General features: G+C 28.3%; 2 protein-coding genes across 5 annotated transcripts in view; both read right to left on the reverse strand.

Moving 5' to 3' along the window:
• The window catches only part of Polr2D (RNA polymerase II subunit D), a 92,404-nt gene that overhangs the window by 1,462 nt on the left and 71,943 nt on the right, over positions 1 to 18,999 (reverse strand). For 3 of the 4 annotated variants that reach the window (XM_067047651.1, XM_067047650.1, XM_014434515.3), the window contains exon 4: positions 16,516 to 16,594. In XM_067047651.1, the coding sequence (XP_066903752.1) occupies positions 16,516 to 16,594 (79 nt within the window). Of the gene's footprint in view, positions 1 to 16,083; positions 16,176 to 16,515; positions 16,595 to 18,999 lie in introns of those variants that run through there. The other variant, XM_014434523.3, reaches the window with a different exon arrangement.
• Ipk1 (Inositol phosphate kinase 1) lies at positions 13,482 to 15,877 on the reverse strand. The gene has a single exon (XM_014434546.2). The coding sequence runs from the start codon at positions 15,574 to 15,576 to the stop codon at positions 14,593 to 14,595; it is 984 nt and encodes a 327-aa protein (XP_014290032.2). The 5' UTR covers positions 15,577 to 15,877; the 3' UTR covers positions 13,482 to 14,592.

Consider the following 18,999-nt stretch of genomic DNA (forward strand, 5'->3'; position numbering starts at 1 on the left):
TTCCCTCGTTCATCAGATTTTTTTTTACGTCTTCTTCCGCGGCTTGCCGATGGTAGGTCTTTATTAGGTTCTTTAAAAATAAAAATATATAAAGATTTATTCCCATCTATCCGTTCCCGAACCAAAGTTACGGCTTCAGCATTGACAAAATTGGGAGATTATAAATAATAAAATAATAAAAAAGGTTGCGCAAGGAGGTGATTAGATAAAAATCATGCTTAGAGGGTTTTCCTCTTATTTAAGGAATTAACTTCGTAGTTTTTAATAATTGTTTATATTGTTAATCTAGTTGTTGTAAAAGTTAAAATAAATGAGTTTCGCTGAGTAAAATTGTCAAAGGAGGACATGGAGAAGGAAAACTTCGTCTAAGTTTACCAGCCAAGTTTAAGACGAAAAGAGTTAATTTAAAAGAAGATCAGGGATGGATTAAGCCGTAAGCGGTCTAAGCGGCCACGCAGACCCCCCCATATAGCAAGCAACTCCGGAGAGGCCCCCAGTTCTAAAAATATCTAACTTTAAGATTTTGAAAATAAGTGTAAATGTTCAAAAAAAAATCCATAAAATAAAGGAACAAGTCTAAAAAAATTAAATTTTAATGTAGAAAGAATTTTTGGGGGCCACGAAATTTTAGTCACTTAGGCTCCCCCCTTGTCTGGAACTGAAGAAACTTGGGAAACAAATCACCATTATTCTTCAAAGCTCTCAATCTTCTTAAATGTTCGTGGTAATAAGTTCAATACATTCTTCAAAAAACACACTACTTGTTATTTCATGCAAAAAACAAGAGTAGCTTAGGACTTTAAAATTAGAAAGCACAAGAGAAAAATGCTATATTTAGTCATGCTTCCCAAAATACATAGAGTTGCAACAAAACACAGCATACCAATCAATTCATGATCGGGCATATATACTTCACATATTTACATGATACAAAAACAATTTTTTTTTTTATAAACTCTATCCATTTACAATCAATAAATATACACTAACTAAAATATATGTTAACTATTTTTCCCCTATTTAACAATTTTACTCCATTTGACAATCTTATTCTCAACAATAACAACTATACCAATTTTATTAACCCTATTACACACCCTCACACCTCCCCTCTTCAGTGATCCGCAACCCACCCTTGGTCCGTTAAACAAATTAAAATAATTTATCATTAGAAAGCAATATAAAAATAAATCAAAGACACAACAGTCACAGCAGTAAATCAGTTTTAAAAAAAAAACAAATAGATTTAAAAAATATAATGTAAAATAAATTAGTTAAAACACAAATAAACAGGTTAAAAAGCAAAAAAAAAAAAAAAAGAAATCCTGTAAGGACATGATGGTCGATGGACTAGGGTCCTAGAGTGGCTAATCACGTTCGAATCCCCTCTGGGTAAACTAAAATTTAGTTCGCGGTGGCTTCCCAATAGAGAAAAATAAGTCTTGAAATTCCTACTGTGTAGGACTTCAAAGGAAGTCTCGAGAAACAAAAAAAAATCACTGCACACAATCGTCGTCAGACAGCATTCCAATAATTAAAGCAAGAAAGTCTTTGAAAGGATTTTAATTTAAAATTCTTTACATCACATCGCTGCTTTGCTTAAATAGTGACACATCATACAAAAAATATGTTTTGATTTTATTTAGAACTGGATATATTCCTAAGACTACCGACTCCGGTTTCTTTCATTAGTAATGTCGCCCTACAGAGTTTCCTAAAGCTATTGGAGTTGTTACAAATTTAGTCTAATCTACGGTACAATCTATAGAATACCTCAAACACTTAATAAAAAGACTTTTTTTTATCAGGTGTGCCACTATTCAAACAAAGCAACGACATATATATTGCGAGAGTGCACATTTTCAAGGAAAATCATCCGGAATTGACCCTACCTTCTGAGCCAGATGTCACAACATGGAAAGTTGATGGGTATTTCTGAGTACTAGAACTTTGACAAAATAAAGGACGATGTTTCAAAGATAGACCATCAGTCAACTACATTTGCTTCTCAAGTTCAGATATTGTTGGGAAATCCGATTTTGAAAAATAATTTGACTTTTATCTTATTTCTTCCCTAGCATGAATAACAGATTTTGCATCCATAAAAAAAAATTGAAACTTATTAATGAAGCAATACGCAAAGGGAAGGCTTAGGATAGATAGAAAACAAAATCCAGACAAAACTGCAAGCTGTATTAAAAACAAATCAAGGCTCTAAAGAAATTGCCGAGATCATAAGAAAAAAGGAGATGACAATAAAAATGTCTAGTGGAAAACCTTTTTTAAAAATAGGTATTCAGACTCGAAATGACATAATTTGAATTTTGAAAATTTACAAATGTACGAGTTTCCAACTGTTTCCCCTGATAATGAGCAAATCGATTTTTGAAACATATAAATTAAATTATTTTATAGTATTTATATTATTCACATATTTGTTCTAAGAAACAAAACATATTTGGCGTTTTTAATTACAGGAAAGAACTAGCCCAATGATGAACAAATGAGCTGACAAGAAAATGAATTGTAGAGAAACAGATCTTTATTAACATTCCATATCCTACAAAGAATTATTATGAATTGCAAAACAAAATTATTTAATTATGCCTTAGAAACCAAGATCACGAACTGGGAAGGTATGGAGTTAGTAAATAGAAGGATGGGTATCTTTCAGGGTAAGCCCTTGGTATATACAGTAATGATAATTTAATTTGTCCAGGTATGAGGAGCTTTGAGGGTTTTAGCGACGGTTTTGAATTTCTGGGATTCATGGTTTTCCATAACTAGTCCAGTATCACCACAATAGACATTGAATGATATATTCATCAAACAAATGTGGTCTTCTTTTTGATAAATACAAGAGAAATAAATAAAACATAAAGAGTCTAAGACATTGAAACCTTGAGGCTAAAATGGTTTGAACACATGTAAAGCATGTAAGAGAGAGAGAGAGACATTGACATAAAAAAAATCTATGATGAAAAAAAAACTAATTTCCAAATTCTTATAATAATAAAATCCTCTTTATAGTTAATATAACTTAAATAAACGTGAATAACACTTGTCAATCTCTATTTTGAAAAAATATTTCAAAGTTTTCATTTATTTATTTTTTAAAATTAAATATTTACAAATACAAATTTATTTGTTACTTAAAAAAGATGTACAAACTAAAATCTTCTATATTTTATGTTTTTTATTAACAATGTCTGAATAAGATTAATTTAACAGGGATTCCAATCAATGATAGTTGAATAAGCACTAAGCAATTAACATTATTTTGTTGATCATTTAAAATATGCATGCACCATAGTATGAAATTTCATCAAATTGTGATATAATTTTATTTTCTTATTACACATAACATATATTTAACAATAAAGTAATTGTTGTAATTGCTAAACTCATTTTATTTTATACCTCTGATTTCGATGATGAAAAATTAGTAAAAAAGGCCATCAAAATATTGGATCTTGGCGAAAATACTAAAAATATAAATAACACTTTCAAAATAGTAATTTTAGGAGGAAACCTTCAGTTTTCTCAAAAACAGAGTGTCAGATTACCCATACCAAAAACAATTTATTCCTATCTGTTACGGAAATTGAAGAAGAAAGTCTTTTATATAAAAAATTTTGAACCAATCATAACCTCTTGAGGTTTTCAAAAAATATTACCATGTTTTTCATGATTCACATGTACAGTGCAAGAAAGTCTTTGGACCAAGGTCTTTGAAAAAAAAAGAAAGTAATTGGTATCCAAATCTGAGTTCGGTTTTTGAGAAAATCAATGTTTTTCCTCAAAATCACTATTTTGAAAGAGTTTTCAACATTCTAAGTACTGTCACCAATATTAATACTAGAATATTTTGATGGCCTATTACTTTATTTTTCCAATTTCAATAGAGGTATATTGAAATAGAGCTCATTTTTCTACCTTCTTCAGAACCCAAGATGTAGAATAAAATTTCTTTTGTATATGCAATCTTCCTGAGTTGTTAATTACAAATAATCACATACCAGATAACCTATAATAACGAAACTGGTGTAAGTCAGAATACAGCACCTGCCTATTTTAATTCTATACAGCTTAATCAAGTAGCTACATCTTTATTCTGATGAGACTGAGTGGACTCTATTCCTGAACTTAACATCATCATAAAAAGTTTTATGATATTATGAATCATCTGTCCTTAGAAGTCGGTTGCTCATAAAACTAATGTATTAATAATGAGATGTAGATAGTTGACCGTAGATTAATGCTTGAAGAAGTTTGTCGGGGGGTGCGGAAGGAGGAAGTAATATATTAATAGAAGTAATGTATATAAGAAGGAAGTAATGTATTAATAAATAGCCTAAATATCTTCTTTTTAATAGTTATATTTAAAAATCTTCTTTCAAAAGGGCATTTTCTAGTTATATTTTTTAATAGTCCAGGAAACTTAATAACTCTTATCCTTTAAGATTGACAAATATATTTCTTTATATTTATTCCTACCAACGTTTCAGGTCTTAATTATTTTTATATTTTAGTACCTGGAAAATGGACATAAGGTTCAAAACGTTGTTGGTAGGAAAGAAATATATATGCCAATCTAAAATGGAGCAAGTTATTAAGTTACCTGGACTGATAAAAAATAGTATAAGCCTAAATTTTTTATTCTACTGTAAACAATTTCATTTCTATGATTCTCACTATATATCTAATTCAGTTAACTACGGACCTTAAGGTTTTGGAGAAGCTCTGAAAATTTTTTATGCTGATAATAAATTTAAACTTAATGTTCTCCAATTTTTATCAGAAATATACAAATACCTGCATAAAAACTCAAAAGATTCATTGCTTCTCAATTTTTCCCAAATGGAATAAAAAAGCATTAATTTTTTTTTAGCAACATCAACATTTAATATATTAAGCTAGAGTAAATCTTGGTGAATATTGGAAGATTTTTAGCTGAGTTTATGTGATGAATATTGGAAGATGGTCAAACACTTCTAGTCTAAAGGGGTTGAGTCAAATTAGGACCAGAGTACAGTAAAATTAATTAATATTTATTTTTTCACTTTTTCTAATAACTTGAAAATGAATTGTTTATTGGATCATTTTATACTAAATTGATGATTAGAAAATTGCTTTTAATTTTGATTCTATTGAAATTATGGTTAAGCCACTTCGTTTTGAAATGAGTGCAAGTCAAAAAAATGAGACACAAAGTAGTCAAGACAAATGGAGACCAGAAAGTATTCAAGGCAAATAGAGACCAGAGCATCCTAGCATAAAAAATAAATTCATAGTCAGAACCCAAATAAGCAATTTTTCAGTACAACCAAAACTTTTTACCAAGATGCTTTCTGGTGTTTTTTCCACTCAATCCCATTATGCTTAGAGTGATTGCTACTAAACGATATCCTAGAAAAAAAAGTTATCGAGTAAAAATTTAAAGAATTTACTGTAGCTCAATTTATAGGGTTACGTTGTTAAAAAAATTGTAAGGTTTTCATGCTAAAAGATAAGCAATATTAAATATATCAATACTTTTGTATTAAATATTACCTATTAAATATTTTCGAGTTTTTTTTTAGTTTCCAGGATAAATTGGATGGCAAAAAGTTCAAATTCGCTATCAGCACACCAAAAAACCATAAATAGATAAACTTTTATTATTCATTATTAAATATAAGACACAAAGACTAAGGAAAACAACCTTATAAACCACATTAAGTCCACCTTATTTAATAGCAAATTATATATTAATAAAAAAAACTTATTACAGTTTTATTCTATTTTTAATTTATAAATATTTCACATTTTTGTAAGGTTGTGGCCTACTCTGTTAGCCATTTTCTTTTTCACCCAAATCAACATATTAAAATCTATTTTCCAAAATACAGTATTTGTGAGTTTATTTAAAATTCTTCTTATTCCCAGCATTTTATAAAATTAGGTCACTTTTATCTTGTTTTTAGTTTCCATAAAAAACACTGAAAATATCACTTTTTTTCTTTGTTGATTATATTTCACTTGTAGCAACCCAATGGTTCTCAATGGTGTAACAAAATGGCCAATAGAATAGGCTAAAATGTTACAAAAATTGTGAAATATTTATCAATTATAATTATATGGAATAAAACTGATATGTCTTTTTCTACTATTATTTAATTTTATACTAAATGAGGTGGGCTACATGTGGTTCATAAAATTTCCTTAATCTTAGTGGCTAATATTAATTATAATTGAGAGGGTGAACAACCAAGAGGTACAAGTGAGAATTTTGAGAGTAGGAGATTTTATTCCCATTTCCAAAGCCTGAACCAAATTTACACTCAAGTATTGACAGATTTTTTAAATTATCAATAATTATTAATTAGTTATAGATAATTTTTACTATTTTGTCACAAGCATAAATTTGATTTAGGTATTGCTAGATAGCAACAATACCCCTTATTCTCAAAATTGTCATATATACCCCTTGGCTGCTCACTCTTTTAATTGTTGACACCATTTTAGCTATTAAAAAATCTAAATCTCCTATTTCAAATATTAGGACTGATAGGCTATTATGAAATGAAATAAATTATATTCTTGTGATTGTTTCCATCATTTGTTATCATTTTTGTTTTATATATATTTGATTATAATTATATGGTTTACATGGTGATTGTAGTATGGTATTGAGCTGGAATAGATGAAATGTCAAATTTGTTTATTTTGAGAAAATCATAAAAGTAAGAAACCATCATTTATTCACAAACATCAACACGAGGATTATTAAACAATCTGTCTACATTTTTCTTTCATTTTGCATGTCACATATTTTAGTTTATTTTGAAACTTTTTAGTGCTGATGTATCTTTTGTTATTAATAGAATCCAAGAAATTACCTTTTAAATAATTAAACAAATATATCAAACTTCTGGAGCATTTCAAAACATCAACATGACTTTTGGTGGTAGTACACTGAATGAAATAACTGTATATCAGCGGTTCTCTAATTTCAATCCAGCAATACTAGTTTCGAAAATGAATTTTGTAAAAGACAAGAAAATTATCTGAATATTGATGAATTAAAGGCATAAGTAGAGGCCAATTTACATCAAACATCGAGAAAACTCAGTAACTTTTGTCAGTCATTCTTCTTCTTCATGCTATTGGGAACAATGGATAAGTGGATATGTACCACAAGACCTGACATGTTCAGTCACTAATTTAAGAAAAAAATTAGGTGATCTGAAAATTGAGGTTCTACCACATCAACCATAATCGTCTCTAACTTTTAATACCATTTTTTCCAAAGTGCTTCATATATTTTTAAAAAACGAAATGCTCTATAATAAAAACAAGATAAAATTTTTATTTCTTGAATTCATTGATTCAAAACCATCACGTTGCATCAAAGAAGGAATATTATGAATGGTAAGGTTTAAGTAAAAAATCTGGTTGCATACCATTTCTCCATAGAAATGCATCGAAGCTAATAGGTTATTTTGAATAAAATATTTTTTTTTTTTTTTGCTGTAAGTACAAAAATTATAGTAAGGCATTGACTTTCAAATTAATAATGTAATTTATTTATAGAATTCAAATTCATTCAAAAAATGATAATGTGCAATAAAATAATTTGTATAAAAATAAATTGAGGATATTTGATATATTTCTATATTATGCTACATTTGTATTATAGGAGTTTAAAAACAATAAATTAAAAATATTTGGCCCAAATTAAATTTTACAATTTTTCTCAAGATTCTTTCTAAGGCCTTCCCTTATCAGCCTAACAACTGCCTTTATTTGAAATATTGAGATTTTGAATAAAAATAATTTGGTTAAAATATATTTCTCTTTAATTTGCCTCATATCCTAAGCACCAATATCTCTTAAGTTGCAGCCTGACACAATTAATTCAACTAAGCATAATTTATTTTTATTTACTTCAGCAGTTCTTTGATTGAAATTCATTACAGTATCTATTATTACTACTCCTTTGTCATTATTTACTATGTTGTTAACTTTGTCCACGTTTACATAATTTTCTATATGTTATCTTGCACTTTAACAATAGTTTTACATGTTTTGCATCTTGTTTGTTTAGCTTTGATGAAGACCAGCAGTCTTTGTCACAAAGAAGGATAACAATGAACAGCTTGCTTTTTTTATATTTTGTAACATCTATGAATTCCTCAATCTTATCCTCTATTATATATATATTGTCAACTAATTATCATCCAATAAAATTATATAATTAAAAAAAAATACAAGTATAATATTCAGTGAAAAGGGGTCTAATTCAAGGCATTATTATATTATGCAGGCTCAAATTTAAAAGTTGGATGGACACAGGAACTGTTTATCAAACCAAAGTTCTCATCATGGCAGAGGCCACTAATCTATTTTAATTTTGTGAGAAAAAAGTTTAAGAATCAAGCTAGAATTGGAACAGGGTTAATCCAAAATGAAGTACACAATATTATTGCTCTTTTTATATTAATCAAATTGTTAAGCACAACAAAATATTAATCTATTCAGCACTTTAGAAATTTAAAATGATGGGTCTTAAACTAATGTCCCAAAGTATGTCAATAGTGTGTCACAGAAAATGGAATAGTAAAAAATGTAACAGATCAACATTATTTGAATACACTATTATATTTCACCCTAGCAAGGAAAGGATCAGAAATTATGCTTATTGACCCTGAGCCATATTGCAACATATCTGGAAGTGCAATCAGGAAGGTGGTTGACTCCTGGGAACATAAAGAGAAGAAAACATACTGGTCATTGAAACCAGGCAGGAAGCAATCCAAGCTCTTTATTGAAATGTCAGAGGAAAAGGCAAAATTTTACCTTAACCTAACTAGAAATGAACTGAGAATGATAACAGGACTCCTAGCAGGCCCCTTAAAATATCATCTTAAGAAGATGAGGCTGGTGGAGGATTCCACCTGTCCTCTATGAATGGAAGACAAAGAAAAGGCACAGCACATTTTGTGTGAATGTTGCCCTTGCCTTCCAAAGACTGCAGTATTTGGGAAAAGACAGAATGGAACCTGAAGACATTTCTAGAACAAACCCAAAAGAATTATTGAGCTTCCTAAGAAGCATAGGATTCATATGGGATACCTGGTGGAAAGAGGGGTAATTCACAAAAGATCCAATTGGGTCGAAGTGTGGAAGGGATTCCCGACCCTCAGTATAATAATAATAATAATCCACAATTATATTTCTACAAGAAATGAGATACAAAAAGAACTGTACTATATTGTAATATGGTTTCATCAATAATTCTGTACTTTTTGGTTTCAATTTAAATAATTAATTGTAACTATTTGTTAGTAAAAAGAGCTATTCAATATGAAAGCTCATTCAAAAAATTAATTATTATTTTAGTAAATTTATTAAAGAAATATTAATTATAATGTAATGAGGCTTAGTAAACCTGGAGATTAACTAATGATTTCAATGTTTGCCTACATACTTCTTTGCATTAAATTCTGTTAAAACTACGTAAATCTTAAAGATCAGATATAAGATAAATCTCCAATTTATTCATTATTCTAACATCAGGTTTAGGTAGAACATGTATTATAATTTTATTGAACGTACAATATAAGTTATGACTACAGATAGCTGACTGTAGTATATCCATTCAGATAATGTAGGTGAGGATGATGAAAAAATAGATATATAACAACATAATGAAATATGTTTCATTCACTATAGATGGTATGAGAAAAACATATCCTGAATTGAGAAAAAAAAAAATATTTTCACACTGATATATAACATAAAAATGTCTAACCGAAACTGATCATAAAGGAGATTACTAACTATGTATGTGAAGTAATTAATCCCAATCCTAGGCTAAATTTTGCAGAAAGGAAAAAGTGGCCAATAGTTCACAAAAAACTATGTTAGTAAGTTTACTTCAACTAACTGTACATTGAAAGGCTTCTATTTAAAGCAATGAAAATGATGACCCCTAAAGTATTTTATAATATTGAAACTACAACTTTTTGGTATCATTCTGTTTTGTAGTCATTCCATAGATGGTAGTATAAGCATGTGGGAGGAGAGCGGATCTTTTCCACAGGACATGGAATGGTGCATATGGAACAATAAATCTATCATTAACTATTTTTTTCATATTTGAGGGTAGGTTCCTTTATGCATAATGTGGTCAGATTAATATCAAATACACTGAACCGAAATACTGCTAAAAAATAAGTTATGTTTGTCTGATCCGGAACTCTGCTACATCACTGAATTAGTTTATGACTGAATCTATAATTCAGTCTATTAACCCGGGTTAATATTAAAATAACAATTTTTATAGACCCTTTTACTATCTAGCCAAGAATAGATCTAAGGCTCAATTTTTAGGAAAATTATTATTATTATGGGAGTAGATTTAATTGAAAATTTGCATGATCAAAAGTATCGAGTGTTACTATTAAAAAAATCATATTTATTGGTCATTAAAATGGCTACGATTCTCTTTCATTAATTTTGTATGTAACCAAATTTAACTATGGACTACTGAAATTTTCAGCAACCTTAGCTCAGACAAAATGCTAAACATAATAACTAATAGTGAAAATAAAACTAAAAAAAAATTATTTTTTCACATATGCTAACACTTGTGACAATTTTTTTCTTTATTTACCTATATATGAAATATACAGAAAGTGAATGTACCGTAATCATCCAAAATTTTGAATTCGAGTTTTCAGTAGAAATGTACGTCTTAAGGTTCCTGTAAGTCCAAATAACCAAGTCTCACAAAATAGTCTGTAAACATGAACAGCGTAGGTCAGAAATTAAAAGTAGTATGAAACTGAATGAAATTACATGGGAGTATGGGTAGCCCTGGGGTAAGGCGCATGACTACTAACTCCAAGGACCCAAGTTCGAATCCGGCTGGGCAGAAAATTGTTTTCTGTTGCACAGTAGCCATGAGTCAATTCCTATAGGTTCTTGGAGCCCTCCTGGAGTCAACCCAACCTCTTAAACTGGGTACCCTTAATTAGGTAAAAATCTGCCAGTCGAGCGTGATTCTTTTTTACTACACCAAAACAGTTCAAATGATTTTTATTGTACTCATCTTATCAATGTACAATTAAGTTTTTTTTAAATATCAGCTTGGTTTTATCCTGATTGAAATAGTCAACAGAGTTTAAATGCTGAATTTTCAAAAAATCTTCTAAAAGTAATATTAATTTTGTTTATTTGAAATAATTAACCATTTCTAAGGGTTAGCAGTAAGGGATAATAGATAAATATAAGCTATGAAAGAATTTGACAATTAACAAAACTAGAAAAGGAATGTTTCCATGTTTCAATGGTTGTTATGACAATATTCAATTTTTTTGACTATTGGGAAAAAGTTTAATCTTATTTACAGATACTGCTAATACCTTAACATAATAAATACTGTTTATTGTATTAACAATGAATATAATAATCAAAATAGGGTGGTAGGTTAAAGTTTTTTGATAAGTGCACCAGATTTTTTAGTTTACAATCAGAAAATCTTTGAATCAGCAGTTACTGCTTGATAATGTTTCTCCTGATGAGAGGTACCTATATTTTTTTCCCCTTCCTTAAAATAAAAAAAAACTTGGTAAAAAAATTGATTTTGACCAACGAGACACTCAAATTAAATTATTTTTTATCAAAACCACCTACTAAAAATTTCATTTTGTTTTAAAAGAATTGATAAGGAATTATAAAATCGCAAAACTGTAATTGTCTGATGAAAATCTTTTGACAGTGAGAGTCTGATGGATAAATTTAGTAAAATTGCTTTCTTTGCAATTAATGATTGAATAGAGATTTATCTAAATATGAGTGTTATTTGTGAGTTAATTACTTTTTTTGTCAGGCAAAATAAGTGGGAAAGAAAAACTGTCTAATGCTTCTAAGGGTCATTACCTGAAAACGTGTGATTCATATGTCTGGTCCATTTTCAACTTCTAATGTGAGCGCCAATCATTGAAAAAAAAATAAGAACTATTCCATTCCTGCTGTTCTAAAATGGAGGCAACATATTACCTCTAAAATAGGTTCATAAGTAGTAAATAAAAAATTAAAAAAAAGAGCGTTTTTTCACTCCCTCACCACGTCCGACCCCCTCTAGGTAAGGCACTTTAAAAATTTTAGTTCGATCTACAATTGATTGTTTCAATTCACTAACTTATTTAGTCAGTTATTATATAAGAATTCCAAAAGAAATAACATAAGAACCGTTTGTCCCAATGTTTTTCCTACACTCTCACATTTTAATCTTTTTTTAAACCATAACTAAAGGTACTACACATTATACCAGTGAAAATACGATGCCACTAAGTAAGTATGAATATTTGCAGCAGCTTGGAATTATGACTTTTCATTATTGAGATTTTAGGAAATGAAATATGCACATCTTCAGATAATGACCCATAATCTTAAATTATAGTGCTTTGAGAGTATGTACAGTGGTATATCTATAGTCATAGGACTATTAGTTAGTAAGTCAAGTAATAGTCTTAATGTGTTTTGTGTTCTTCTTTATTGCTTTTTTCATGTGTAAAAATAATTTATATATATCTTAGATATATAACTTCATCTATATCTTTCTATATATATGTCCATAGATAAATTTCAGCAATAGTTTATTCTTGTAGAATTTCATATTATAAAGAACTCGAAACATTTTCAGTTTGATGTTTAGTTAATGTTTTTAACACCTTTGGACCACCATTTTGCATTGCGTAGGTATCACTTGTCTTCCACTCCCTGAATCAGATGATTACTAAATCATGCTAATAGTAGATGGTGGAAATATTTCCAGAATTTTATGCATACGTATTAAATATATCATTATGGTATTTAGACAGCACTTCAAATTATGATTCATGAGTCTCCCAAAATCAATTTCTATTATAAAAATATAATTTAATTACGATAATCTATTAAAAGATTTACATTAATTTAAAATGTATTATATCTATATTTTCATATATACTGTTGACCTCTTAAAATTTTATCATTATCGTGAGTCTCTCTCTAGAAATGTTATTTTTCAGGAAAAATTTGTGACTATATTTTCTTTATAATATTTTTGTACCAATATTGGCATTTTAAAATTAAATAAAATTGGTAACTATTAAATCTGTGCCCACAATATTCTAAAAATGGTAGGAAATATAAGAAAATATGAAACAAGCATTATCTTGACCAAAATAAAATAAATTATAAGGCATATAGAAAGCTAATATCTGTCTAAACCTTAAATGGAAGTTTTAAAAATCAAATTACCAGAATATTATCTACTAAAATAATGAAATAAATGCATCTATTGATATTTAAATTACTGAAGAGAACAATAATAATAATCATTTCTTCTACATTTTCTAACAAAAGTGTAGAAAATGGCTGCTTGAAGGAAATATGCCAGGAAGGGAAGAGTGGAATCACAAAGGAGAAGAGAAAAGAATACGCTTGAATCATAAGAGAAAGAATTTAATCAAATCCATGAAGAAGGGTAGGGTATAAAGTAAATTTTCCCTTTAATTTATATAGAGGGACAATAATACTAACCATACAATTAACATTTATGTTTAGCACTCATTCATGGTTTTAATTTAATTTTAACAACATTTTGATACTGGATGACTTTAATTTAACACTTTAAAAAAGTACAACTAGGTATTCACATTAAGTACATTTTAAAAAAAGTATAAAACTTGTTCTATGTTATTAAACAATCCTCTGGCAATGTTTTAATTTAAGAAGATTGTTCAATTACAAGCTGATTATAAAAATATCTGATAATTTATTTCTTAATTCCATATGTTATATCGTGGCATCGCATAGACCTACACTACCTAATTAATTTAATTTATACAATAAACTAATTCATTTCTATGTGACATTTGGTTTGAATTTATAAATAAATTAATATTCAATAATTGAATATCATTTAAAATGTTGTTTTTTTTTTTTAAAAAAAAGAAGTACATATATTCCAGTAAAAACTAATACATTAAAATCAGACATATCAATAATTTAATTAAAACATTTGATGCAATAAATAATATTTAATTTAGAAAATTGAGGCTATAATGAGTCTATATTTACAAGCATGAATATCAAATGTTAGTTAAGTCATGGTAAACTATTACATGAATGCATACATTGAATAAATAAAAAATAAAATAAAATGAAGGTAATACTTAAGTAAAATGAGTATTGATACTTTACAAGTTTTAAATACAAAGGAATATATAATACATAGATATCATACAAACTGCTTGTAAAAAGTGGTTTTGTTAGTCCGTGCAACAATATGTATTTCAGCTAATGGACGGATCAGACTTTAACTATGACTGCTTGCTTCGAAAAATTGAATTACAAAAATAAAATTATAACAAGGATCACAAAATTTGTTGAGCACAAGTATATTTAAAAATAAATAATTTTAACTTAAAAACCACATAAACATTACAAATAATGTTGCACAAAAACTAAACAGAACACAATAACACGATTATAAAAACTAAGGCAAGTTTAAAGATCACAAATATAAATTAAATAATAAATAGGCATAAACAAGGGTCATCCAGTTTGTTCGATATATTTAAAAACAGCATCAACAACGTCTTTATCTCTTTTGAAATGTTTTTCAATACAAGAGAGTGGTTTTGGATCTATGTCTGATATTCCTACATTCATCCAATACATAGTACCATCGTAATCTTGAATGGAATGGAGGCTATTATCAGATTTGAACATTGTATGTTGAAAAGCAATAAATATAGAACAGTCTTTTGCTGTAGTCGATAGCAAATATCTTTCAATGTCGCCTGGTGGTTCACTATAATAAAGCAACCTGTCGACATAGTCGTAGTCTCCTTCAGTACTCTTCTTGTTGCAATAAATATCATACAGTGATGAGAAATCCAACTCCTGTAATTTTTGCATCATCAAAATCCTGTTCAATATACAATTATTAGGAAGAATGCTTGGTGACCAATTACATGGCTCTACTATTCCTCTCAGTGGGGATGAATTTTTATTGTAATTTTTTGATTCTGTTTTATTATTAATCAAAGTTAAATCGAAAGAGGGTTCTTCAGTCAATTGCTTCATCAATGCCTCAGCAACAAGAGAAGCCCATTTGTCTAAAAGCCGTTCTTCATTAAAATTATTACTTTTGTTTAGTGGTTCTAACCACTCCAACAGAATTTCTGTAATATTTCCTTTGGTCTCATCACCATACACAAGATCACCATTCTTAAATATTTTGAGGTTGTTCTGTGGGGTCATTAGTAAGTTTCTGATTGCCTTCTTCATTCTACTCAGATTACCTGAGAACAAATCCAAAGGACAATATTCACTTTTCCTAACTATTCTCTTCTTTTTAATCTTTACAAACTGATTTAGACAGTAAGTACATTTTGGATGGTGTCTGTCAGCTGGATAAACCCAACCTTGTTTTGGCTTGATTTCGATACAATAGGTGGGTTCATTGGTTTTGCAATTTTTAACCTGATTAGGAACATATGATAAGAAGCCTAACTGAGAAAAACAATTACGCATATTTGACCATTTTTTAGAGCTTGAAGATCCATTCAGTGGTTTCTCTATTGAATTATTTATTAGGGCAGGAGGCAAGTAAGTGTAATCTGGATGGATAGTCACTAACTCATAGCGGATTCCTTTTTCTAGGCGAAACTTAGGCCTCTTTTCGAAAAGTTCTAAGTCTAATTCAGCAATCTCTTCTTGATGAAGTCTACCCAAGAATGGCGGCTGAATAAATGCCTTTCCTTAAAATGGCATTATTATCTTCATGTGGAACTCGACGCCTCGCTTGACTTTATTCTCCCTCATTTCTATAATATCGCTACTAATTTTCATGTGATAGGCACATTTTTCCATTCTAATAATAACTTTTTCATCGGGAATCGTAATGACTAGGTTAGCATTTCCTTCTCCTCGATACAACCAACGTGTATTTTTAAGAGATATAAATGGCACAGTATCTAAGACAGCCATTTTTCCTATTTCTACTAGAAGGGAGTCCGGTCCTAAGATCTTTAGCCATAATATTTTCTCCGATTGCAGCTTTTTCTTTTTTTTTTTGGTTGATTCCCTCTTGATTTGATTAACAAAATTGCAGCAAACACAAACTTTATCACCTAATCACAAAACAAAAATTCTTTCTCTTATTATTTAGGCAAAAATAACATTAATATTATAACTGATAAATGGGATCACTTATAGTTTGATAATGAGCATTAGAAATCATTTTTATCCTTCAGCTAAAAAACGATCATCATCATTATCATGATAAATGGGATCACTTATAGTTTGATAATGACCATTGGAAATAATTTTTATCCTAATATTAGTAAACATTTTTTAAAAAAAGGCTTGTTTTTATTTTCAATATTTCACTGTGATTCCATTCACCACTTCCAACTTTAAAGTAAAATTTAACATTTACTTCATTGATAGAAAATAATAATAATAATTTACCTAGTACTGCAAACTTCTTTTGGTTTGAATATCATCTAAAATCTGCCTAAGTTCTTCATCTTCGAATCGACCTTCCAAACTGTAAAAAAAGAAAGTAATATTACAAAATTTGCTAATTAAAAAAAAAACTACAAAAATTATGTAAAACATTCTTTTTCCTCGAAGCTTAAAATGAAAATTAAGAGGAGGGATAGGAAGAGTTAAGAAAAAAATATATAAAAAGCTATGCAATAAATAACATAACCAAAATTAATTTCATTTTAATAGAACACATAATTGGAGCAGTGATTTCTATTTAGTTGAGAGCACTACATTGTTTAACTTAATAATGCTGTGTGTTATTTTAAATAAAAATATACTTGTGATTATCTCTCTGTTTCATAAGAGAAGTCGTTGAAAGTAAATTTCATTATCAAGCTAGTAACCGTAATAAGAATAACAGTTCATAAATTTATCAGAGTATACAATACTGACTTCTATTAATGTGTAACAAGCTTTTTAACTTATCTCCTACCAGAATCACAATAAAAATAAACTCCAATCTTAATGGTACCACCATTAGGAAATATTTGATACAATATTGTAATGCTTTTGGGTCCACAAATAGTTATAACATGTTTATTAAATACAAAAGGAGCAAAGGTATTTCAGTTTGAAAGTTCCTGGATCTTCAGAGTGAGGTCAAGCTGTTCCTATATACCAACTAACATTTCATGAAAAATTTTTAAGGTATTGATAGTCAACTTCACAGGTGCATAAAGCACCAATTTTAAGGACGTAAAAATAATAAGTAAAATGTCTTAATTAGTAATAAAATGTTTTTTAAATAATACTAGAAAGTGATATAAGAAAAAAGAGAGGAAATTAATAAATAAAGAATTACAAGATGTAGTAAAATCTTAAATAATTTGTCAACTCAAAAATATGAAATATAAACTTAAATAATCAACAATACCAGTGAATTTGACCTAAAAACTGTGAAATGTTCTAAGTTGTTGGTAATTAATAAGTATTTATGATGATTGATGATTGATGATTGTTTCTCAGTACTTATTTAGCTCATTTTTTGTCTAATATACAATATCGGTAATTTTTCCCATCTAATTTAACAATGTTGACAGCAGGTAATAGTTACTCAAAATGTCAATATTTTTATATAATGTTGATATTAGCTAGAAAAGAAATACATTTATGTAAGTAATCATGATTACTGGAACGCATCGATAATTTTATACTTTATAAGAAATAGCTAAAGGTCTTTAAAAAAGTTTTTTTAAAATTGTTTTAATCAACTTAATTGACATTAATGTTTAAGCTATGGTCGATTTTGGCAGTATTAACATAAGTAATTAATCTTAAATTACTATAGCTTCTAATTTAATATTAAAATTTTGTCCTAATTATTAAATTAAAACTAATTTGCAATTAATGAATTGTGATAATCATGTGCATTTTATTTTCACCAAAATTAACCTTTCTTATGATAGAAGCAGAAACATTTTATGTCAAACATGAATTCATAGATTTTAACATAACATTTATAGGATAATCATAATGAAATATAACATATTAATTTCAGACAAACTAATTGAATGCAATTATTTAATTCAATTAGACAGTTTCAACTCTTCTATTAATATTAATTGTATTAAAAATCACCTGCAGAAATAATTTATTAAAAAAAGTACTATAATTAATTTTAATTAAATTATTCGAATTTATAATTGATATTACATAATACCAAATGAATTATTAATATTTTCTAAAGCAAATGAACTCACGAAATTATTCCTGGTTCATCATTCACTGAGTTTGTGACAAATATGACAGAAAAAAAAATAATTTTTTTTTGTTGCTATTTTCCATTATTACACAAGAGAAAGATTTATCAGTCAAACGCACGCAAGCCTCTATGAATGAAGTGACCTTCACACTGAACAGTTTATCTCATTTCTTTTTTTTCTCTCTTCGTGCTGAAATGTCGGTCGAGACAGACTCATAGGTCTATTTAGGGAGATGGCGCTACGATGGTAAGATCGAGCTTTTAAAGCATTGACAATAAAAAGAAAGTATACATTGTTTAAATCCTCGACTGCCAAATGTATCAAAAAAACTGATTTTCGTGATCTCGCATTTATTTATTATTTCTTTACATGAATTAAATAAAAATATATTTTAAAATAAATTCATGACAATTAAATTGTTACTAAATAAGTTTTTAAAACACGGCAATTCTGCTTAAAATCATTCAAAATGTTTTATCATCAATTATGATATCTATGTTTCATTGGATTCAGTTAAATAGTCAAAAAAAGTTACTATAACGATTTTTTCTAGGCGAAACTTAGGCCTCTTTTCGAAAAGTTCTAAGTATATCTTTCTATATATATATGTCCATAGATAAATTTCAGCAATAGTTTATTCTTGTAGAATTTCATATTATAAAGAACTCGAAACATTTTCAGTTTGATGTTTAGTTAATGT

The sequence above is a fragment of the Halyomorpha halys genome, unplaced genomic scaffold (assembly GCF_000696795.3).
Source record: "Halyomorpha halys isolate HHAL.00 unplaced genomic scaffold, Hhal_1.1 Scaffold46.1, whole genome shotgun sequence".
Taxonomy (NCBI): Eukaryota; Metazoa; Arthropoda; class Insecta; order Hemiptera; family Pentatomidae; genus Halyomorpha; species Halyomorpha halys.

Bases quoted from the DNA above. Each gene is read 5' to 3' on its own strand.
- Ipk1 (XM_014434546.2), bottom strand. From the start codon at position 15,576: ATGCGTAATTGTTTTTCTCAGTTAGGCTTCTTATCATATGTTCCTAAT.